This window comes from Stomoxys calcitrans, chromosome 4, assembly GCF_963082655.1.
Source record: "Stomoxys calcitrans chromosome 4, idStoCalc2.1, whole genome shotgun sequence".
Lineage (NCBI taxonomy): Eukaryota > Metazoa > Arthropoda > Insecta > Diptera > Muscidae > Stomoxys > Stomoxys calcitrans.
In genome coordinates this window covers 17,435,014-17,460,212 of record NC_081555.1, presented here as the reverse complement: position 1 = coordinate 17,460,212, position 25,199 = coordinate 17,435,014, and the positions used below count along the sequence as shown (strand labels likewise).

Genomic DNA, 25,199 nt, shown 5'->3' with positions numbered 1-25,199 from the left:
TAAAGAATTTCCAGATGTTATTGCAATAAATTGTTTTTTTTCTTAATTCTCCAATTGCTTCTCTACGTGTAATGGAGACGGCTATTCGAGGTTTTGAATATCTTAAAAATGTTGCATTAATGATTATGCACGTAAAGTTTCGTTAATGAAATAATTAGTTTAAGGGCAACTTAAAACAGCACAATAATTTTTTTATTATAATATAATATACATTTTAGTGTATGTACTGCAATGATAATATTCTTCAGAAGAGCACTGTAATCCTTCCTTCCAAACCTGTTATTATAGGTGAATTATCGCCTACGTAATCACATATGGCTTCTAAATCCGTCGATTCTTTTCTTAAATGAAAATAGAAAGACCGAAAATATTGAGCATTCCAATTTTTGGCCAATTTATTCTTCTCACTTACTGCAAATCCTTTCCATAATCTCTAAACATGGTAAATCCTCCACCACCTTCAGCTATAAAGTCTGAGGAAATTATACGATATTCATTTTGCATATCCAAGGGCAAATATTTTGGCACCGCACAGCTCTGGCAACGAACTTTGATCTCTTGTATCCGTTGCCCATATGGTTGGGTAAAGTTGTAGGTGACTTTCAAGCCAGATACCTGTAAAAATATACTGGAAGTGGTTTTGTTGGCCAATAAATCAATTTCATTAAGGCTGAATTCCAAAGCTTCCGCTAATTGATCGCCGGGTAGGGTAAAGGCAGCCATTTTGTTTTCAAATGGTGACATTGTTGCCAGTTGGCCATAAGAAAGATCTAAAAAGATAAAATAGAAAATAAAGAAGTCAAAACGGAGTTGGGTATTCAGCATTAAAAAGTTGTGTACTGCCAGCAATTCAAAAAGTGAAGGGCGGACGCTTGGAAATTTGCATTTTGGCTTTAGCGAAAAAAAATGAAAACGACGAACAGACAAACGAATGGACAGACAGACGTACGGAACTTTTCATTAAAGCTTTAGCATAAATATCATGAAAAAGATGCCCATACAAAAAATTTGGTCGAAATTTTGTCGTTGGGAAAAATTTCGTGTCGCTAAAAAAATGCTTCTGAGAAAATATTCTACAAATTTTGTCTCACGGTTCATGCTTGCGGTTCTGAATTTATTAGTCTGGTTCTGGATTTATTATGCAATAAAGGAGTTACAAGCATATTTATGTTACCTTATCCCAAACTTGACTTAACAAATAAGGTTTTGTGATGTATTTTCATCAAAAATTCTGGGCTTTGACAACTTTTTAAATTAAATTTCAATTTTTAGGAAACACGAATCATATTTCGTGTTTACAAGTTTAACAAAATTTATCGAAAATAACTTACTTCCCTTGTACAATGGTACCCTTATTGCGCCCGTATTAATGAGAGCTATTGCTGCTTGTGTCCAATACGATTCATTGTATGAGGTTAATTTGGTAAAAGCATAGACCGTAGCATCAGCAAACAAGTTGCCAATATTACATTCTCTTCTATCACAATCCGATCTTAAAAGATCCACTTTAGTTTCACCAACAATGAGGGCGATCTGCTCATCGAGAATCTGCTTCCAGGGTTGCATGGCTTTAACAACATCTTCGGCTGTAATTTGATGTGGGGATGAAAAAAACAGTACGATAGTGAAATGGGTTACGATTTTTTTTTGGGATAGGATAAATATTTTGAATTTGGGAAATTTAGAAAAATTTTCATGGAAATTTTGTCTTTGCAGAACATTTCTTATTTATTGTCCTTTTGTAGTTTTATTACCCTTTACCTTGGGTAAGTGTAGTTTAAATACCTTTTACCTTGCGTAAGGGTAGTTGAATTACTAGTAGTTTTATTACCCTTTACCTTGGGTAAGTGTAGTTTAATTACCCTTTACCTTGGGTAAGGCCATGGTGGTTATATAATATTATGTAACGCTTTCCTTGGAACGCTTTCCGTTTCTTTTAGAGAAAAATGGTTTTATTACCACCTCCCTTGGGGAAGGGTATTTATATTATCCTTTTCCTTGGGGAAGATTGGTGGTGTAACATTTTCCCTTGAGAAATGATGGTTATATAACACTGTCTCTTTGCAAAGGGTAGTTATATAACCCTTTGCCTTGGGAAATAGTGATTATATAACCCTTTCCCTTGTGGTAATGTAATCTTTCTCCTTTGGGAAGGTTGATTATATAATAATTTCCTTTGGGAAAGGATGGTTGTATAACACTTTCCCTTGAGGAATGGTGGTTATATAACACTTTCCCTAGGGGAAGGATGGTTATTTAACACTTTCCCTTGGAGAAGGGTGGTTATATAACACTTCCCTTGGGAAAGCGTGGTTATATAACCCTTGGGGATGGTTATAAAACTTTACCTTGGGGAAGGGTGGTTATAAAACACTTTCACTTGGGGAAGGGTGGTTATATAACACTTTCCCTTGGGGAGTGTTATAAAGGGTGATTTTTTTGAGGTTAGGATTTTCATGCATTAGTATTTGACAGATCACGTGGGATTTCAGACATGGTGTCAAAGAGAAAGATGCTCAGTATGCTTTGACATTTCATCATGAATAGACTTACTAACGAGCAACGCTTGCAAATCATTGAATTTTATTACCAAAATCAGTGTTCGGTTCGAAATGTGTTCATTCATTCATAACGTTGCGTCCAACAGCATCTTTGAAAAAATACGGTCCAATGATTCCACCAGCGTACAAACCACACCAAACAGTGCATTTTTCGGGATGCATGGGCAGTTCTTGAACGGCTTCTGGTTGCTCTTCACTCCAAATGCGGCAATTTTGCTTATTTACGTAGCCATTCAACCAGAAATGAGCCTCATCGCTGAACAAAATTTTTCAAAATTTGAACACATTTCGAACCGAACACTGATTTTGGTAATAAAATTCAATGATTTGCAAGCGTTGCTTGTTAGTAAGTCTATTCATGATGAAATGTCAAAGCATACTGAGCATCTTTCTCTTTGACACCATGTCTGAAATCCCACGTGATCTGTCAAATACTAATGCATGAAAATCCTAACCTCAAAAAAATCACCCTTTATAACCACTTGAAGAAGGGTGGTTATATAACACTTTCTCTTGGGGAAGTTTGGTTATTTAACACTTTTCCTTGGAGAAGGTTGATTATATAATCATTTCCCTTGGGAAAGGGTGGTTATATTACATTTTCCCTTGGGGAAGGGTGGTTATATAACACATTCCCTTTGGGAGGGTGGTTATAAAACATTTTTCCTTAGAGAAGGGTGGTTATTTAACACTTTCCTTTGGGGAAGGGCGGATATATAACACTTTCCCTCCGGTAATGGTGGTTATATAATACTTTCCCTTGGAGAAGGGAAGTTATATAACACTTTCCCTAGGGAAAGAGTAGTTACATAACCCTTTTTTTGGGGATGGGTGGTTATATAACACCTTACCTTGGAGAACGGTGGTTATATAACACTTTCCCTAGGGATAGAGTGGTTATATAACCCTTTTCTTGGGGAAGGGTAGTTATATAACACTTTCACTTGGGGAAGGGTGGTTATATAACACTTTCCCTTGGGAAGGGTGGTTATATAATCCTTTCAATTGGGGAGAGGTGGTTATATAACACTTTCTCTTGGAGAAGGGTAGTTATATAACACTTTCTCTTGGGGAAGGGTGGTTATATAACACTTTCTCTTGAGGAGTGGTTTTTATATAACATTTTCCTCGGGGAAAGTTGTTATATAACACTTTGGCTTGGGGAAGGGCGGTTATATAACACTTTCCCTTGAGGAGTGGTTTTTATATAACATTTTTCCTCGGGGAAAGTTGTTATATAACACTTTCGCTTGGGGAAGGGTGGTTATATAACGCTTTCCCTTGAGAAGTGGTTTTTATATAACATTTTTCCTCGGGGAAAATGGTGATCTAATGGTGGTTATATAACACCTTTAGTTCATGAAATTTTTGTTTTTTGATGAAACTTTCTGAAAAATGGAGAGAATAGGATAAATTTCATGGAAATTTTGCGTTTTGAGAAGATTTCATAAAAACGTTGTCTTTCGAGAAAATTTTAGTTTTGATATACTAAATTATAACACAGATTTGAAAGTATAAGACGTTATATTTATTACTATAATAAATATGTTTTAATAAACAATTTTAATGCGTCCTTCCAGACTAGCTGTAATAGGTTCTTGGTGTTTCATAAACTCTATGAATGCCTCTAAATCTCCCGGGCCTCTTCTGAAAATACACAAAAGTTACAACAAATGCATTCAAAATTGAAAAAGTTGTTTAACTACTTCAAATCTTTAGCATTATCCTTGATAAGATTGAAACCATTTTTTCCATTGGCCAAATATTCCATAACAACTACACGATAGACACTATCCATCTCCAGTTCCTTGTATCTAGGAATCAAACAATTTGTACAACGTACTGCCAATTCTTGGATTCTAGAACCAACCGCTTGTGTCACATTATAGGTAATTTTTAAACCGGATACTTGCAAGAATCTAGATGATGATGTTTTATTGATTGTAAATGGTGCTATCGAATCTTCCAGCAATTCTCTTAGAATGGAACCTTGAAGGGTAAGAGCATATAAAGCATTATCCCAAGGGCACATGGTTACCAATTGATTATAGGTGATGTCTGAAGCAAAGGTGAAAATATAAGTTTTTAAGGACAATAATTTGGTAATGGCATTGTTTTGTCACTTACTGCCTGCTGGTAGGGGAACTCTAAAATTTCCTTGTGTAGTTAAGGCTATGGCGACATTTGTCCATTGTGATGTTTCTGGGATAGATTTGTCTATAAACTAAATTTTTGTATTATTTATGGGTATTTAAAGATGATTGAATCTGTTAGCGTAGAGACATGTCAATGGTAGAGAATGATAGATTTTGAAAAGGACTTTAGAGAGTTGTTCTCACTGGCAATTTAGTCAATCGGTACAATTGTGAATGTGGCAGGCGAATATGATTCACAATGGCATGGATGATTTGAATTTACTACTGTATGAAACGAGCTTGCCAACGGAGGGATTAACAATTAAAAAATGGATACGATTGTCTACATAGTTCAAGTCAACGGAACCATTGTGGATGTGATGAAGGAATATTATTCACAATAGATTTTATGAGTTCAATTAACCATTGAATGAAATGCGTCTGCCAATTATGTTATTTACAGCATTTTCTAGAATTTTAAATACAATTTTTTATCCTTTGATCAGGATTCACCTATCAAGGTTGCTACAAGTGATCATCCGATATAATTGTTTTTTAATTTGTTTCACTAAGCTTGTCAAAGTTGTTTTGTTTACATTTTTCTTACCTGTTTGCAATGTGCGTTTGTTTAGATTAAAATTAAAATTTAATAAATAAATATACAAAATTAAAATGTTTCAGGCGGTATTTAAAAAAATGTGAAATAAAAAGAATAAATAATGAGCGGATGTGCAATATGCTGTCTTTTTGTCAGAGAACAAATGTTTACTGACATTTGTTAGCATTCACAATAGGCAGATGTTGACAATTTAAATGATGTTCATGGGGCCTATACACTTTATGTTTTTGCAAGTGACACAACCTTATATTAGTGAATCCTGTCATTTGATAGTGGGTTATTATTTGTGAAGGCCATTTATGTCCTTCGTATCTTACAGCATGTACCATGGCATCCGTGTAAAAATTTCCTAGATTACATTCGCCGGCAGCACATTCTTTTTGCTGCAAATAAACACGTGAAGTGCCCAAAACTCGATTGCCATACAGAGAAAGTTCCTGGTGCCAAGGCTTTAAAGCTTCCAAAACGATGGGATCTTAAGGATAAAGCAAAAATAATGGAGAATAAGCAACAAATTACAAATATAATATAAATGGTAATTAAAACAAGTAAAATCGTGCAAAGTTCGGCTAGGTCGAATCTTGGGAACCCACCACCATGGATTCTGCTAAAAATGTATAAAGGCTAAATTTAGTTGAAGGGCATAATTTTATTCTACATACCCAACTTCTGTCAAACCGGCAAAAAGTAAAGCGTCTAGGAACCGAACAAAGATAATCGAGAGACTGGTTTACAATAGGAGCTATATCAGGTTATAGACTTATTTGGACCGTACTTGGCACGGTTGTTGGAAGTCATAACAGAATACTATGAGCGAAATTTAAGCCAAATCAGAAAAAGATTGTGGTTTCTGGGGGCTCAAGAAGTCAAATCGGGAGATCAGTTTATATGGGAGTTATATCAGGTTATGTACTAATTTGGACCGTACTTGGCACAGTTGTGGGAAGTCATAACAGAACACTATGTGCATTTAAGGCTCAAGAAGCCGAATCGGGAGATCGGTTTATAGGGGAGCTATATCAAGTTTTGGAGCGATTAGGACCGTACTAAACCCAGTTGTTGGAAGCCATAACAGAACACTATGTGCAAATTTTTAGCCAAATCGGACAAAAATTGCGGCTTCCAGGGGCTCAAGAAGCCAAACCGGGAGAACGGTTTATATGGGAGCTATATCAGATGATAAACCGATTTGGATCGTACTTGATACAGTTGTTAAAAGTCATAACAGGACACTATGTGCACAATTTTAGCTAAATCGGACAAAAATTGTGGCGTCCTGGGGCTCAAGAAGTAAAATCGGGAGATCGGTTCATATGGGAGCTATATCTTAATCTGAACCGATATGGCCCATTTGCAATCCCCAACGACCTACAACAATAATAAGTGTCTGTGCAAAATTTCAAGCGGCTAGCTTTACGCTATCGTGATTTCGACAGACGGACGGGCGGACGAATGGATATTGCTAGATCTACTCAGAATGTCGGGACGATTAAGGATATATATACTTTATGGGAACTTAGATCAATATTTCGAGGTGTTACAAACGGCATGACTAGATTAGTATACCCCCATTCTTGGTGGTGGGTATAAAAATATGAAGAAAAAATAAATGCGATATATATTTTTTATATAATTTTTTTCAATTTGTTTTATGAAAGCAAAAATTATTTTTACTATATACAAATAATAATAATTTAATCGCTCTAAAATATCAATAGTTTTTAATGTTTGATTTTTAAAGCATTTCAATGCGTCCTTCAATTCCTGAGTACAGAGGAGACATTTTCTCCACATATTCCATCAAAGATTCAAATTCCGTTGAATATGCTCTGAAATGCCAAAAAAATGGTTAAAAATTAAAACATATTCTCCTTGTTTTCCCTTAAAACTCCCACTTACGCTATATTTGTGGCATATTCTTTAAATATAGAAAATCCATAACCTCCTCCAGCCACATATTTTGTAGCTATCATTCTGTAGATCTCATCTGCTTCTAAATCCTCATAAATGGGTATTTTGCATTTTACACAGCGAACTTTTACACTAACAACTCGTTGATTTATGGGATTTTTCAGATTATAAACTATTTTCAGACCAGTAACTTGGGCAAACGATAAGGTGCTATTGATGTTATTGGAATAGTCAATGCCAGAAACGCTGTTTTCTAAAGCAGCTTTTAAATGTAGACCCTGTAGATCGAAAGCCACCAAAGGAGCTTCAAAGGGAGCCATTGAATAGACTTGGGCATAGGTGATATCTATAACAAAAAGTGCATAAATAAAAGAAAAATAAGTATTGGTTTTTATAATGACTGAGGATATCTTCAACATTTTTAGCAAAAATCAATTTTTACAAAATCTTTTATCTGCAAATGCAAATTTGCCCATGAACATTCGATTAATGAGCACTTCTTGTATCTATGAAATCTAAATATTTTATGTTTTTATTAAAATTAAATCCAAACAATGTAGGAAAAATTATTTTTAATTAGAATTATTTTTGTAAAAACTACAACCTATAAGACTTTGAAAGATGTTTTTGTTTTGTTAAAATTTATTTTAAGAACTAAATTTTTTTCAAATTTTTGTGAAATTTTTTAAGTCAAAATCAAATATTTAAAATGTTTTTGAAAACTTCATATTTCCATAAAAAAAACTAACTTCCAAAACCCCTAAATGTTGGTCAATCAATTTTTCCAAATCTGGGACCTGTATGCATACGAGAACGAGTAAAATCGCTCTATTGTGAATTATGTATTTCTTTATTGAACGTGAATTTTTGAAATTTAAGAACGCGAATGTTTAAACCATTCATTATTTATAAAAACTTTTACATAAAAATATATGTTCAAGTAGTATATGTTCGATACGAAAGCGCTCGATCACATATGCGGTAATTCGGCCCCTTCTCTTTTCCCTTTATAAAATTATTCATTTCGATGAATTGGCGAACGAATGGAGTGACATAATGTTGGTGAATTTTAAAGTAATTGTGATTTAGTATGTATTTTTTGAAATTTAATGTATTCTGTAGGTTTTACCAGACAAAGGTTTAAAAAAACGTCTCTACTTCAAGGCGGATTAAATAAGGTGGTCTCACGTGAACAGCTGTTAACAGCCGGGCAGGTTTGACGGTATTAAGGTGTCAGGTTTTTGTTTGCATTCTCTTTATTATATTCTTTCTCGCATTGTGTGTGGCAGATTGCACCTTATGATTTGTGGTTGTTGTACAAATGAGACCACCTTTAATTGATTCGCCATGACTCTACTTATGCTTACCTCCCATGGGCCATGTCGTATATAGTTCACCTGCGGCTACTACCGCAATGGAAACATTTGTCCAGTTTGTCATATTGTAGGGCACTAAATGCATTAACTGAGAGGAAAAAATGAAAAAGAGATTAATATGTCCTTAATTGAGGTAATTCCTTTTTTAAATAATAATCATGTCTAGAGGTCTTAAAATCAATCACGCAAAGAACAAAAATGCTTCTTTTCTTATTAGAAATAGCCCATTTACACCTGTATGACTTGGTATTTTTATACCCTACACCACCACTGTAGTACAGGGTATTATAACTTAGTGCACTTGTTTGTAACACCTAGAAGGAAGAGAGATAGATCCATTGATAAGTATACCGATCGACTCTGAATCACTTTCTGATTCGATTAGCTATGAGTATGATACTCATAGCTCACGGTAGTGCTCACCATTCACAGTTACGTTACGATTCGCATCATCTTTTAAGAAGTACGGTCCAATGGCGCAACCAGCCCATAAACCGCACAAAACTGTCACTTTTTCTGGACTTTTACTCCAGGGAATTTTTCTATCCATTTGTCGTTTATGTGTTAATGAGAGACCATGGATTTTATGGTTAATAATACAATTTTCCTCACTTACCTTATAGAGCACAGCATCTGTGTAGAAATTACCCATGTTACATTCTTTGTAACCACATTCATGACTTTCTAAACTCACTTTCGTTTCGCCGATTTTCACATTACCTCGAGTTTCAACAATATTTTTCCATTTGGGTAAATGAGATAAAATATCAGCATCTGGAAGATAAAGTTCAGAGGGACGACAAGTTAGTACTAAAATGCATAGAATGTCTTAGTTGATGAAAGGTTTACAATGCATACAGGCAATTTTTATAAATATCGTTTTTAAACCTTGACCAAATCCAAAAAGCCTAAATTGTTTTCTTAAGCGGATTCATAGCATGACAAATCGGCCAAGCCTCCCAAGTGAATTCAAATGCATATTTGCCCATGAAGGCCACCGTAGCGCAGAGTTTAGCATGTCCATCTTCGACGCCGAATACCTGGGTTCGAAAACTGACGAGAACATCAGAAAAAAAATTTTCAGTGGTGGTTATTTCCTGCTAAAACTGGCGACATTTGTAAGGTACTATGCCTTTTGAAAAAAGTGTAATGGCAGCCATATAAAAACTTCTCCTTAAAGATGTGTCGCACTGCGGTACGCCCACCGTTTGGACTCGGCTACAAAAAGGAGGATCTCTGTCATTGAGCTTAAACTTGAATAGGACAGCACTCATTGGTATGTGAGAAGTTTGACCCTGTCCCTTCATGGAATGTTCATAGGCAAATTTGCATTTTGCATTTGGCCATGAACCTTCTACTAAGAAACAATGGCAAACTCTGAGAGGGCAAACGGGATGTGCTCATTATCCTATGCTTACTGCGGGCCAGTGTTGGATATTGGCGGGAGATGCTAGATTATCTTTATTTTCTAGCTCTCCCCACGAATCCTGTAGGAATTTTCCGCACTCTGCATTCAGTTTGTTGCATGAAGTAAAAGTATTTCAGCCCCTGGGACTTCGGGGTCCCTAAATTACTGGGCCACAAGACCTTAACAACCCATAACCTCTGTAAAGTTTCTGGGGTCTTTAGTATAGATGACTTTCCTCTGCGTACCTCATAAGAGCAGAATAAGCTGGACTTAATCAATTGGATGGACTATTTACAGAGGAGGGAGGGAGTAGACTTTCAGAGGCGTTTGTTACAAACAAACACAGCGTATAATCTTAGACGACCATATGGTCTCTCCAGCAATGTGCTTCCTCTCTATTTGTTGCTTTTTATTTTTTGGGGTGACCGAGAAAGAGGCTGTCCACCTTATTTGGGAGAGAGTGGGATCGTAGTGAAATGTTTGGAAAATTTAAATTGCCCATATCTCGTAAATGAAGGCTTCTTGAGCAAAAGCATGCTAAGGTTAGGATGAAAAGAGGGTGCAGATATTAATCCGCCCCATCCACTATGGACATAGAACTACGCCAGTAATCGGCTTATTGTGCGCTATAATTACTAAAAAGTAACCTCGAAAAAGAATATCCCTAAAAGAAAATCCCTAATTGTTTTCCATACCATGCCCCTCAGTTGGTTCATGTCTGGTATTGTGTCCCCACCTGCAAATACAAATTTTGCCCATGAACATTCCACTAAGGAACAAGAGCAATCTTCTCAGATATCGATGAGTGCCGTCCGATTCAAGTTTAAGTCTCCTTTTTATCTTCCTCTTTGGAGAAAAGTTTTTACATGACATAGTAGCTCACAAATGTTGCCAGCATTAGGAGGGGAAATCCACCGATGAAAAAAAATTTTTTCTGATTTTTTTTCTCATCATCTTTACCGCATGCCCTACACATGCTATAACTTCCCGCATTGATTTTCCATAAGTGAGATCGTAGTCCTTATGATGCCGAAAGCTATACTGACCTCTTTTTTACTTCCTTTCAATAACAGCCTCTTCTTTTCCATAGGATTTTCGTCGTCCTATCGACCGCTGTTCCACAGTGTCGCCCACGCCCTTAAATCGGACAGCGTCCGGCCGAAAGGTTTCAGGTTAACCAAGTTTATCGACGGCAGTTCTCTGGCCTTCACTGCCAAATCGTCTGAACTTTCATTCCTCCAAACGATGCACATCGTGCTATCCGCCCAGAAGGCGTCTATCTTCTTACACTGCAAGACTGTTCGTGACCTTACCCTCCTGGTTGTTATTGCCCTTATGGCCATTTTATCGTTTACATTCGACGTCCTCACGCATTCCGTGTTCGCCCGGATCTCTGCCTGCAGGACCGTATTATGGTCAGGCTGTCTAAAAGAGTTCTCAGTCCCTGGGTTCTCAATGTAGACCCCCAGGGCCCAATCTGTCTCCTAGCTTTGATCCATCCGTGTAATATGATCTTCCAGACGGCAATGGTAGGGTTCCGTCAGTCCAAGACCGTGCCGCTGGTAGTAGTGCCTTGCACTCGACCTCAAGTGTCGTCTCAGGTATCCAATCGGAAACCTCTTACCTTACTTCTAGGTTTCCTATCCTTGCCTCGATTATACCGCGATGGTATCAGCTGCTCCCATCCTCAATCCATTCTCCCATCGCCTTAAGCTGCCTCCAACTTAATCTGTATGTCAATGGGTCGGATATCTATCCACCTATGCCAAAACATGCTCTCTGAACTTGTTGTATGGTCCTAACGTTGCACTTTTTCTCCATAGCAGTCCACCAAACTACTGAGGCGTAAGTAAGTATTATTCTAACTATGCTTCTGTAGAGACTGTGGACTATCCTCGGATTCAGACCCCATTTCGAGCCTACGGCCCTTCTACATAGTCCTGAATGTGACACTTCCAAATAAGTTTCCTATCCAAGATCACTCCTAAGTATTTGACCTTGTCAGATATCTAAATCTTTCTACTGAGGAAACGTGGTGCGTCAAATTGGCCAAAAAACGACAGACTGACTATCATCACGTTTTAGGGACATTGGCTTCATTATCTCGAATTCAGTACTACTTAAGTTCTTCGCTATTGAACATAAAATGTTAAAAAGAGAATTGCTTTTAATTTGATGTTTGACACGGAAGCAAATAGCTTTAGCCGTTTCAGAGATATGGGTCACTGAAGTTCCTAAAGTCCCTCAAGTCGCTAAATAACCAACAAATTGAGATTTTCAAATTTTGAGGTCCCAGCAGCACGTGTTAATATCTTCCAATTGTGGTAAAATTTTGGGAATCTTAAAATCTAACAAAATGAAACATTTTTTGGATGAAAATTTGCCCTATTGTTGTTGTTGTAGCAGTGCATTGTACACTGAGGCGTAGCCCTTGTCGATGAAGGACTCCTTCGGGCCAATCCGATGCCATGGAACTCGTATTAAGCCAGGAACTCGCTGCAGGTATCAGCAAAGCTTTCTTCAGATAAAATGGCATACCCTTTACATGAATGAGCAGGTGGCGTTGTGAGTATGATTAGATGACAGGGTATGGTTAACTTTTTTTTTTATCAAAATAGTCTTGCAACAATTTTATATATTGAAGATAACCTACCTAGCCTTTCTAGCTATATCGAACCTTTCATTGCGCTGTCAAAACCGTCTTAGAGGCGATTGGGTTGTACCTTGCAAAGGGCCAGATTAAAAGATTAAGCTTCCACCAATTAGTTTATGTATCCTCAAAGGTAGATACAATTCATCTTAATATGGTATTTATTCATAGTGTGATAAGATAGGTTTCAAATATCTAATGACGTAAAATTATCTCCTCTTGGATAGGTGAAAATTTATTGAGATTCAATGTCTGTAATGTAATAAGTTGTCTTTCTCATGTTCAAACAAATTGTATGCGTTCCTCTATGCCTGTGGTAATGGGCGAGTATTCTTGGGTATATTGCACAAGGGCATCAATGTCACGCGAGTATGATCTAAATACAAATAGGAATAAGAAAATTTATAGTTTTCCCCATAATGTACCTGAATGACCATGATTTCGACTTACTTCAAATTTGTACCATAATCTCTGAACATGACGTAACCATTTCCTCCATTCTGCAAAAAGTTTGAAGTTACAATTCGATATGGTTTTGATCCATCGAAAGCCTCATATCTGGGTCGACGACAATCAGCGCAACGAACTTTTAAGCCAACAACCCGTTGATTAATAGGCTGTTGTAGATCATAGGTGATCTTAAGTCCTGAAACTTGCAAGAAGATGTAACTACGATTGATGCCCTTGCTAAGGTCCATATCGCGAACAGATAATTCTAAAGCTTCTTTTAGCTTTTCACCAGGCAAATCAAAGGCAATTAGGGTATTTTCAAATGGAGCCATGGCAATCATTTGGGAATAAGTGATATCTGGAAAGAAGAATAAGTTATTAAACAATGAAGATAAGGAATGGTTAACCATAAACTAAACTTACTTCCTTTATGCAAAGATGATTTTAAAGCACGATTATTAACCAAACTTATGGCTGCATCGCTCCAGGATCTGCGATTTGGTTTTATACCTTGAAACTGCAATTTCATATCCAGTTAGGGAACTTCTGATTTGATATTTCTTTTGTCAAAAAGACAACTTACCGCATTCACTAAGGCATCACAGAAAAAATTACCCAAATTACATTCCTCAGAATCGCATGTATTTGTCAAAAGATCCACCTGAGATTCCCCAATTACTGCTTTTCCTCTCATATCAATATAATCTTTCCAAGGTGCCATTGCCTGTAGTACCCTAGAATCTAAGGGAAATTTTTTACATACTACAGGTAAAAATTTAAAAATAATTTCCTTACCGTTAATATCGGAATTTCAGATATCCAGAACCACAAATGTTAGTAACAAAGCAAAATGCCAGAGATTATTATTGTTAAAACCACTTACAAAAGTCATTTAAGACATGACACGTTATTGTTTTAGTGCATTGATATCATTGTGCATAAAAGGATTCAAACTCTGCTTTTGTAAAGCTTTAGTTTACACTTAAATATATCCACATTCGATAGATACCAAACCATTTAACGTTGTATCTCATATAGTGAATATTAATAATTTTTTAGGAAGAACAGGATTGACGTAGGAGATTTGGATGTTAAAATTTGGGGGATACAAGCAATTCAAGTAATAGTTTTTTTTCGATATATGTATATAAAGCATTATAATGTTTAAGCGTATTAAACTTGCAAACAACTGGACGTTAAGGGAATACAAGCAATATAAGTTATATTTTTTTAAGAAACATATAAAGCATTATAATGCTTAAGCGGAATAAACCTGCAAAAATATATTTAAAGCTTAAGGTCGAACTTAAACGTCGTTAATCATTTTTCCTAGGTAGAATGTTAGAAGGTGTGTATAAGGTTTTTCAGGAAAGACCAGGTGAAATGTCTGCTTATAGACATTAGGGTATAAGTTTATAGGCTAAAATTAAAATTTCGTAGTTCTTATACCTATGACCATAGCATATGAGTATACATACTTATCTAGACATTTCGTTTGTAGGTTAGGTTAGGTTCAAGTGGCACTCTGCCATCAGACTCACTTAGACGGTTTCGTCCATTGTGATATCACAGGAACAGAAGAACGAAAATGTCTTCTAATTCCTACCGTTGAACCATCCAAATCGCTTTAAAAAGCCCAATAACTTGCGAATGTTTACATCCGCTAAATCAGACAGGTTCTCAAAGAAATGAGAACGTAAAGTGGAACTCATTCTGACTGCTAGTGCGGGACACACACACGGAAGGTGTTCTATAGTCTCTTCTTCTTCGATGTCCTTACAGCTTCTGCAAAAGTCTTTGCTGGACACCTTCAGTCTTTCAGCATGTTTTCCGATTAGACTGTGACCTGTCATGGAGGACACAATGACTTAGGCGTCTGTTCTAGCCAATGACAGCAAACCGGTAGACCTCTTCGATTCTAGATTAGGCCACATATGTAGTTTTGGATTGCTCACAACCTCTTCTTTGTAACCATCTAATATTCGTTGTCCTTCGTCCTTAGCGTACATGTCACTAGAGGCATACCCACTGATGACCCACTGGGTGTAGTAGTTCCTAGTCTCACAAGCTCGTCCGCTTTACAATTCCCTGGAATATCTCTATGGCCCGGCACCCAGAACAGGTAAATTTTGAACTGTTCAGCCATCTCGTTGAGATATCTGCGACAATCGAGGGCGATTTTTGTGTTCAGAAGTATGTTCTCCAAGGATTTAATGGCTGCCTGGCTGTCTGAGAAGATATCTATGCCAATCGTCGTAATGACATTATATCTTAGCCATTCCACCACTTCCTTAAGTGCAAAGATCTCCGCTTGATAAACACTGCAGTAAACTTTTCGTTCTAGTTCTAGATCTTAGTTTGGAACCATCCGTATAAAAAGTCTATGTTACTTCTGTTACTAGGGATATCATAGTTCCAATCGATTTCGTTTGTAAATCGTAACAAAATATACATCTGCGACATCATAAAGTATATATATTCTTGATCATCTTGGCAAAATTCCGTCTAGAAATGTCCGTCCTTCCATCTGTCGAAATCACATTAGCAATCGAACAAATGATGCTAGCTGCTTAAATTTTTGCTAGGGTTGCAAATGGGTCATATCGGTTGAGATGTGGACATAGCTTCCATATAAAATCGTCCTTCGACTCGACTTCTTGAACCTCTAGAATCCTCAACTTTTTGTCCGATTTGGTCGAAATTTGGTATGTGAAGTACGTTTATGCCTTCTATATCCATACTAAAGCCCGCACAGATAGCCCAATAAATAGGTAAAGCCCCCCTATAAACTGATACCCGGATATGACTTCTTGAGCTTCTAGAATCCTAAATTTTTGTCCGATTTTGCTTAATTTTGGTATGTGAATTACGTTTTTGACTATCAACATCAAATCGCGCCCAAAAAGGTTCATAAGTAGTTATAGCCTTTGTATAAAATAATCCCTGAATTATAGTTCTTGAGTCTCTATACGCCTTCATTTTTATCCGGGTTGGTTAGAGTTTAGTAGCTGTTTTAATAGCGTGCTCGTATAATCAGTGCGGGGGTCGTGACTAAAAAAAAGTGTGAGTCTGTTTAAAAAAATATATATACACTGCCACTCTAATCGAACCTACTAACTACTACATATAATCCCATGACAGTCGGTTGTACGTAGCGGTTTGACCCAATGGAGTTCTTCATAAGCAAGGGCTGCCGCCTCAGCGTATGATATACTGCTACAACAACAACAACTAAATTCCTAATGAACATAACACTAAGGTACAGGCGATACTTCTCTCGTAGCAATAAGTGGAGTCCCACTAAAGTTGAGGCTCAATGATAAGGGGCCTCCTTTTTAATGCCAAGTCCAAATGGTGTGCCGCATAGCGACACCACTTGGCAGAGACGTTTTAATATAGCACAATAGCTCACAAATGTAGCCAGCATTAGTTAGGGGGCAAGGGTTTGAAACCATGCGTACGGCGTCATAGACGGGCATGCTAACCTCTGCGCCACGGTAGCATCTCAAACCGAACCTAAGCCTATATAAAATTTACGTGGAGTACACTACTCCCTTCTTACCGCAGCGTAACTGTAATCCTATTAAAAAAATCGATAACCCATTTAATTTCTTGCAGATATAAACGTTGATAGTATGTGTAAATATTTTTGCACAATTCATGGTGGTTGGTAGCCGAGATTTAGACCGGCCGAACTTGGCAGTTTTTACTGGTTGAAAAAATGTTCGGTCATGACCAATTAAAGTAGGTAAAATAAAGGAAAGTAACCTCAAAAGACAAAATTTATGTTTGGAATTCCGTGCTACTTACAAAATCTGTAGTAGTTTTCCAAACCATGCCCTAAGTTGGCACCTAAGTGCAGGGTAATAACATAGAAGACGCTTCAAGGTCTCATCATCTTCCCCGCATGCCCTAAACACGTTATCACTTGCCACATCGGATTGTATAAGTGAGCTCGTAGACCTATGTGTACCATTGTGATGATGAAAGCTTTACTAATCCCACAGTGTTCCTCGCCCACCCCATAAACTCGGACTACGTCGACCCGAAAGGCTTCGGGTTAATCAAGCTGTGGCCCGGCACCCAAATAATGGGGATTGTGCCATCCTCAGACAAGGCGTTAATCTCCTCCTCACACTCCAAGAAAGTTCGTGATGTTATCGTTATAAAGGGTGATTTTTTTGAGGTTAGGATTTTCATGCATTAGTATTTGACAGATCACGTGGGATTTCAGACATGGTGTCAAAGAGAAAGATGCTCAGTATGCTTTGACATTTCATCATGAATAGACTTACTAACGAGCAACGCTTGCAAATCATTGAATTTTATTACCAAAATCAGTGTTCGGTTCGAAATGTGTTCAAATTTTGACAAATTTTGTTCAGCGATGAGGCTCATTTCTGGTTGAATGGCTACGTAAATAAGCAAAATTGCCGCATTTGGAGTGAAGAGCAACCAGAAGCCGTTCAAGAACTGCCCATGCATCCCGAAAAATGCACTGTTTGGTGTGGTTTGTACGCTGGTGGAATCATTGGACCGTATTTTTTCAAAGATGCTGTTGGACGCAACGTTAAGGTGAATGAACACATTTCGAACCGAACACTGATTTTGGTAATAAAATTCAATGATTTGCAAGCGTTGCTCGTTAGTAAGTCTATTCATGATGAAATGTCAAAGCATACTGAGCATCTTTCTCTTTGACACCATGTCTGAAATCCCACGTGATCTGTCAAATATTAATGCATGAAAATCCTAACCTCAAAAAAATCACCCTTTAGTTGTTATTTCCCTGATAGCCAGCTTACTGTCAATAAAGATGCTCACACTTGCCATCCTCGAATTAACACCGCACCACCTCACACATTTCGTGATTGTCCTGACCTCGCCTGCAGGATCGTATCAAAGTCAGTCCCTGGGTTCTCAATGTAGACCCCCAAGCCCACTATGTCCTCTAGCTTTAATCCATCTGTATAGCATGATCCAAGACTGTGCCACTGGTAGCCGTGCATCGCACTCGACCTTAAGTGTACTCTAAGGTACACGATTGGAAACTTCTTTCATTCCTTCCAAGTTTCTTATCGTCTCTTTGTTTAAACCGCGATGGTGTGACCTGCACCTATCCTCCATCCATTCTCTTATCGCCTTTCCTCTCATAGCCGCAGTTGCTGCCTAATTGTCTCCAGTGTCCTTGTGGACACTGAACATATTGTAACGTCCTTACGCTGTAAATTTTCTCCATCGCGTAAGTAAATATTGGTTTATTGAACTATCCTCGGATTCAGGCTTCATTTCGAGTCTACGGCCCGCCTTCATAGTGCTCAATATATATGAGCCTTCTCGATATGCTCCTAAATGAGACACTTCCAATTTAGTTTCTTGCAAGATCACACCTAAGTTGCTGACCTTGTCAGATATTGAAATTCTTCTATTGAGAAAACGTGGTGCATCAAATTGGGCCACCTTCGTCTTCCTCGTGAACAGGCAGATTTCAATCTTCTCTGGGTTAACATTGAAACCCCTAGGTCTAGCTCAGTTGTATGCCATCTGTAAGACCCGTTCGATCCTTCTACATAGCTGATTTTTTCAACTGAGACGTAGGGTCGAAATCAATCGATTGAGGAAAATTGCCCCACCTTCATCTTCCTCCTGAAAAAGTAGATCTCAGTCTTCTGTGGGTTTACGCTTAGACCCCTTTATCTGGTCCAGTTTTATCCTGTCTCCAAGACCGTTTCGGTCCGTCTTCGGAATCCTTTACCATCGTTTGCCTAACAGATGGGTGCAAAACCCATAGTAGTGTCGATAAAATACATCTCTATGACGCGCCCTGTGCCATTGGGTTTGTTTTATTACGGCAGTGATCCTTTTCCTACGCATATAGCTCATCCAGTCTCTAAGGTCCCAGACCACCCGGCACTGGTCTAGTGGCTGAATGGGTATGTAGTTCCTAAAGAGTCAAAAGCTCCTTCGAAGTATTATAACACCACAACTTTGAAACAGGGAATTTGTTTTTGAGGAGACGAGCTAAACCCATTGTTAAGAATACCAATCGGCTTAGAATTACTTCCTGATTCGATTTAGCAATGTCCGTGGGCCTGGTAAACATACTATTTGGCCCAGGGACGAACGCGTTTGATTTTGAAAATCTGAGGTAGTAAGAAGGAGGTCAGCATAGTTTTTGGTATTATAACGGGACACAGGATTACGAGCTCACTTATGCAAAATAGGTGCGGCAAATGATACCATGTGTAGGGCATGCGGGGAAGAGGATGAGACATTGCAGCATATCCTCTGTCATTGCCCCGGCTTTCGCGGCTAGCTAATGCCGGCACTTGGGTGGGGACACAATATCAGACATGAACCAACTTAAGGTAGTGGCATGGAAAACAATTAAGGAGTAAGTAGCTCGGAATTCCTTACTTAGATTTCATTTTCGAGGTTATTTTTTTAGTGTTTAGAGCGCACAACAAGACGATTACTGGCCTAGGTGTGTGTCCAACTTAACCTCATCTAGCCGCAATGGCTGCCTCATACATACGTATGTGTATATTCTTGTTAGTCTTGAGATTCTAAATCAATTAAGCCATGTCTATCCGTCCGTCTGTCTATTGAAAGTATGCTAACTTTTGAAGAAGTTCGTCTCGGCCGAACTTGAAGCTTTTTACATCCTTTTTAAAAATGCCCCTTGTCTAACATAGATTTAAGCCCAAGCCCCATTTGTATGTTGATTTTAAAATCGTGCCAAATTTTTTTTTGGACAAAAAAGAAATAATAATATGTCAGAATCTTTGTAAAACATATAGCTAAGATAATTTCATATTTAAAATTTATGATTAAACAACACCACTGATTATTAGTCAAGTGTTAAATATTCTTAAAATAGCCACAACCCGCTTTGTTTCGTTTTAAATTTCAAACTTACCCTCTGGCACCTCATTGCCCATGTATAAAGGTGCTCCCTCGAAATCGATTACATTGCCTTCGTTGTTAAAGTAGACCGTTATATTTCCCACATATTTGGCATAGGCTCCAGCCTGAACAATCAAAACCTTTCTTCCTGAATTGTGATCAATTATGGTGGGATAATCTCCTCTTGGTTTGTCAGGACCAGGAGGATTATCGCCAGTAAACAAAAATGTGTGGGAGTGAGAACCAACAATAACGTCGACCACAGAACCAGTTCTTTGGGCAATGATCTTGTCCACATCATAACCACAATGGGATAGGACAATAATTATATTGGCACCTTGAGCTTTTAATTTGGCTGCCTCCTCCAGTATGGCATCACTTTCATTGCGGAATATCAATTTGCCGGTATTGGCTAGATCCTAAATAAATAAAAACTAAATAACAGGTATCGGAGATATATTTTATTTCGAGAACTACTTACATAGGTTGTCTCCAAAATTACACCTATTACCCCAATTTTGCGGCCATTTCTTTCTAATATCATTGAGGGTTTGTATTTACCCACCATAGTAGGTTCATTGCTAGCATCTATATTGGCCACCAGCATGGGACTTTCAAGGCTTTCCAAGAAGGGTACTACACCATCAATGCCATGATCAAATTCATGATTTCCCAAAGTCTAAAAAGGATTTATAAATTATTTGAAAAATATTATTAAATAAAATAAAATGTAAATGTACCATGGCATCGGCTGGCAGCAGATTCAGAAATTCACTGGTCACATTCCAACGTCCCACATTGTACCACAAAGTTCCTTGAAAGCTATCACCTGCATTGAAGTACACCGCATTCTTATCCTTTTGTTGTTCCAACAAATGTCGCACCGTATACACAGTACGTGCATATCCTCCTATGCATTCCGCAGGAGCTTCACAAGCCCCCCCAGATGTATCGGTGGGTTCATATCTGGAAATTTATTATTAAAATTACTCTGGTGTTTAAACATGGAAATTCTCTCAAGAGTATATTTGTCATAGAAACTCTATTAAAAGATGGTGTATCATAGAAAATTTTTTTCCAAAGCGAACAAATTAATAAGAAATGTTTTTGGTAGCAGATGTCATTATGATTAATATCTTTGTTCACGGGCCAGTGTAGCGCATTAATTAGCCTTTATGATAAGATTAGAAAACAATTTTCGCGTTGGTAAATCTTGGCGACCTATGCAAAAATCGCGTTGATGAGATACATGTACTTTAAGTTATACTTGTAGAAATGATGATAACATTTCAGCGGTGTTTAATCCCCCTTTAATTATGGCTACCTGTCCAAAAACCTCGCAAATGAGGTACAAACACTTTACGTTATAGTTGAAGAAGTTGCGATAAAATTAGAAAAATAAATCTGCAGTTTGGAACCATCCATTTGAAAGTCTGTAATTACCAGGGATATCGTAGTTTCAATCGGTTTTATCAGGAAGAGTGGTACAGAACTATTTATCAAAAATCGGCTCAGGCAATGTCCAACCCGCACTGCATGGAACATCAGGCATAATATCAAGGAGAACACAGCGTCTGTAGGCGCCGTATGACCAAAGAGAAAACTCCATTATATGCACAACAGTGGCCGCAGCAATTTGGCCACAATGGCCAGAGCCATAAGGTGTAGCTTTAAATTCAGTGCATTGGATGGTGTCGTCCTCAGTGCGGCTGTGATGCACAAACAAGCCATGCTTTGGATCCGACTGGTATTGAATAGTAGGTGGATTTTGAAGTGCCGTCTACCAGACCACAACACTATATAGCATTATAGGTCTGACAACTTCAATATATAACCAGTGCATGACGCGCGGTCTTCCTTAGCCTAGAGGCCTCAAATGTATCCTCCACGGAGCTGCAGAATTCGACCCATGATTTGTCCTGAGACTTTTTTAGCTCGCCCTTACATTTTCTTAGCTCAGCCTTTGTGATTCGTTTGACCATTTTGTCTATGTCTTCCGCAGTAGAAGATATAGTTGTGCAGAATGTGTGTGCCGAAATTTATCCCCATCCGACTTTCTTCTGTTTAGCCTAGGGACCAGCATATTGGCCATGGCTGAAAAAATATATTTTTTTATTTTTACTTGTTTTATTGGCCAGTTTTAGGTGCACTGCATTATACAAGCCATCAATCTAAATGAAATTGTTGAAGTAATATTTATCATGATATTTTTTATTACTCTTCTATTTTCTGTTTTGATAATGGAAATGCCAATCAATACATTAAGCTAATCTGCGGTTTTTGATGTAGTGAAAGAAACATTGTATGAAGACTGATCGTGAGCCCATAAAATTCGTTCTAAAGATTCGATGCTGCCTTCAGTCCGAAGATAACGCTGAACGCTGGCAAGAACATAAACAAAATTTTAAAGCGGTAATTCTTGCCAAGTAAGGTCCAAATCGGTGTGTAACCTGATATAGCTCCCATATATAAATCGGGAGTTCGCAATTTGGCTGAAATTTTGCATGCGCTGTACTTTTACGACTTCCAACAACTGTGCCAAATACGGTTCAAATCTGTCTATAACCTGGAATAGCTCCCATATAAACCGATCTCCCGATTTGACTTCTTGAGCCCCTTGAGGAAGCCACAATTTTTGTCCGATTTGGCTGAAATTTTGCATGCGGTGTTCTGTTATGACTTCCAACAACTGTGCCAAGTACAGTCCAAATCGGTCTAGAACCTGATATAGCTCCCATATAAACCGATCTCCCGATTTGACTTCTTGAGTCCTTAGCCACTATTTTACTATGTTCAAAGGCTCGACAAATGATACGTAGGCAAGACCGGACGACGAACCCTTCCGCATTCATCCGCCTTCTAATTCCCTGTAATGCCCTCATGTCCGGGAACCCATGTCAGTGTCACATCCTGGACTGGGAGCCTATCAAGGGACTTCAAACAATCTGCCACACACCTCGACCACACTATCCTCAAGCCCAATGACTTTAGCGCCGCCACACTGTCCACGTAAATCTTGAGTTTTGAGGGCGGTAAATCTCTTACCGAAATTTCTCTTGCGGCTACTGTAATGGTACAGACCAGAAAACGGCTGCGGTGTACCGTAACCGCGCCTCACCATTCGCGGAACTAGCGACTTCAGTTCCGCCATACTGTCCACATAAATCTTGAGTTTTGAAGGCGGTAAATCTTTTAAAATGGAGAAAGTTGGGAACCACAACTTTGAGACAGTCAGTAACTTTATCTACCTCGGCACCGCCGTAATCGAAACGAATGACACCAGTTTTGAGATAAAGCGAAAAATAATACTGGCAAACAGATGCTACTTTGGACTAAGTAAGCAGTTTAGAAACAAGGCCACCTCTCGGCAGACGAAGACTACCCTTTACAAGACACTGATACTACCCGTGCTGTTATATGGTTCTGAAGCATGGGTACTTGTGAAAGCAGATGAGGCAGTGCTTGGAGTATTTGAGAGAAAGATTCTTCGTAAAATATATGGACCAGTTTGCGTTAACGGAGAATATAGGCGACGTATGAACCACGAACTGTATGAGCTGTATGACGACGATAGCTTAGTTACACGCATCAAAATACAACGGCTGCGTTGGCTAGGTCATATTGTCAGAATGGATGAAGAAGCTCCAGCAAAGAAGTCTTTTGAAGGCAAACACGGTGGTACACGCAAACCGGGAAGACCAAAAGCCCGATGGAAAGATCAAGTTGTGGGAGACACCTCGAAACTTGGTGTCAGAGATTTTTGGAACGCTATTCTACGTTTGGCTAGTGGAACAAATATTCTGTCATAGCCAATTAAAGTAAAAGTAAAGTAAGTCAATCTCTTACCAGAATTTCACTTGCGGTTTCTGTAATGGTACAGACCAGAGAACGGAAGTTAGCCGCTTGAAATTTTGCACAAACACTTATTATTTATGTAGGTCGTTGGGTATTGCATATGGGCCATATTGGTTCAGATTTGAATATAGCTCCCATATATAAACCGATCCCCCGATTTGACTTCTTGAAGCAGCAATTTTTTCCGATATGGCTGAAATTTTGCATGCGGTGTTCCGTTACGACTTCCAACAACTGTGCCAAGTACGGTCCAAATCAGTGCATAACAGGATATATCAGCCATAAAAATCGGTCTCTCGATTATCCTGGTTCGGTTCCTAGAAGCTGTAATTTTTGCTGGTTTGGCAGAAGTTTGGTATGTATTATGCCCTTCAACTTAATTTAGTTGGTATAAATTTTTAGCAGAATCCATGGTGGTGGTTCTCATGATTCGGCACGGCCGAACTAAGCTCGTTTTAATTTATGGCTTTTAAAAAAGTTTTTCTAACTCACGTTAGGCCTCAAGGTGTGGACTAGTTATATGCTACTACGAGGCCTTTTCGTGTTTTCTGCAAGAACGATTCTGCATAATGGAAGGATTCAAAGTCATAGGATTTTTTAGTCCATTTCTTTAGCGGGCTACGTTGCTTTTGTCCAGATACTTTGTAGGTACGTGCTTCATTCTCTTCCGCGTACAGTGTACTGTTTTCTTTACCATAGGGTGGTAAGATATGAACTTCAGGCTTGTGTCCAAAATTTGTGACGTAAAGAATGGCTTGTCTTGCACCTCTTTTAACTTACACTTCTCATATTTTGTATTTAACACTTGATAATTCCAATATTTTGCTCTACATGAGCTAAACAATTTGTTTTTCTTGTATCTCAAGTTAGTGCAGCAATTTAAAAGTTTATTCACTTCAATAAAAGAACATACCTAGCATGAAAATCATTAATGTGAATTATTGATAATGGAAATAATTCGGATTTACTGTCAGCGAATGCAGTGGCTATTGAATTGCCTGTTAAAAATAAAACAAGGGCCACCAACAAAAACTGGGCTTTCATGGTTTTTGTTTTGTTTAGTTAATCAATGCCACAGAAGGTGGAGGTGTTTACGTTTCTCGATAAGCGTGGCAGCAAGATTTATTTCTGAACTTGTTTCTGTGAACCGCGAATCACGTTGTTTACCGACAACGTTTGAGTCGAGAACTAAATCTACTAGGCGACTAGCCAGCCACTCCGCCATGTATTGCTGGTAGTTAGTCTTTGTTTACAGTCGTTTGTTTTTGCCAATTAGTGAGGTTTTCGCCCTTGCGATCGCATTTTGTTATACTCTCATTTGGTCTTTT

General features: G+C 38.2%; 1 protein-coding gene and 1 long non-coding RNA gene across 9 annotated transcripts in view; one reads left to right on the top strand and one right to left on the bottom strand.

The window, feature by feature from the left end:
* LOC106084123 (uncharacterized) overlaps positions 1-25,199 on the top strand; it is a 122,731-nt gene that overhangs the window by 15,681 nt on the left and 81,851 nt on the right. The gene's annotated exons all lie outside the window — the stretch shown is intronic.
* LOC106084103 (apyrase-like) lies at positions 159-25,125 on the bottom strand. 6 transcript variants are annotated; one of them, XM_059366640.1, is made up of 8 exons: positions 24,785-25,125; positions 20,757-20,982; positions 20,498-20,695; positions 20,030-20,435; positions 5,633-5,790; positions 4,689-4,785; positions 4,268-4,619; positions 4,067-4,208 (listed from the first exon to the last, which is right to left on the bottom strand). In XM_059366640.1, the coding sequence occupies exons 1-8, from the start codon at positions 24,913-24,915 to the stop codon at positions 4,112-4,114; spliced, it is 1,665 nt and encodes a 554-aa protein (XP_059222623.1). In that variant the 5' UTR covers positions 24,916-25,125; the 3' UTR covers positions 4,067-4,111. The 6 variants fall into 6 exon arrangements, with proteins under 6 accessions (XP_059222619.1, XP_059222625.1, XP_059222623.1 ...); XM_059366641.1 differs by having other exon boundaries at positions 5,642-5,790; XM_059366637.1 differs by lacking the exons at positions 4,067-4,208; positions 4,268-4,619; positions 4,689-4,785; positions 5,633-5,790 and adding exons at positions 6,993-7,144; positions 7,215-7,572; positions 8,594-8,690; positions 9,219-9,376.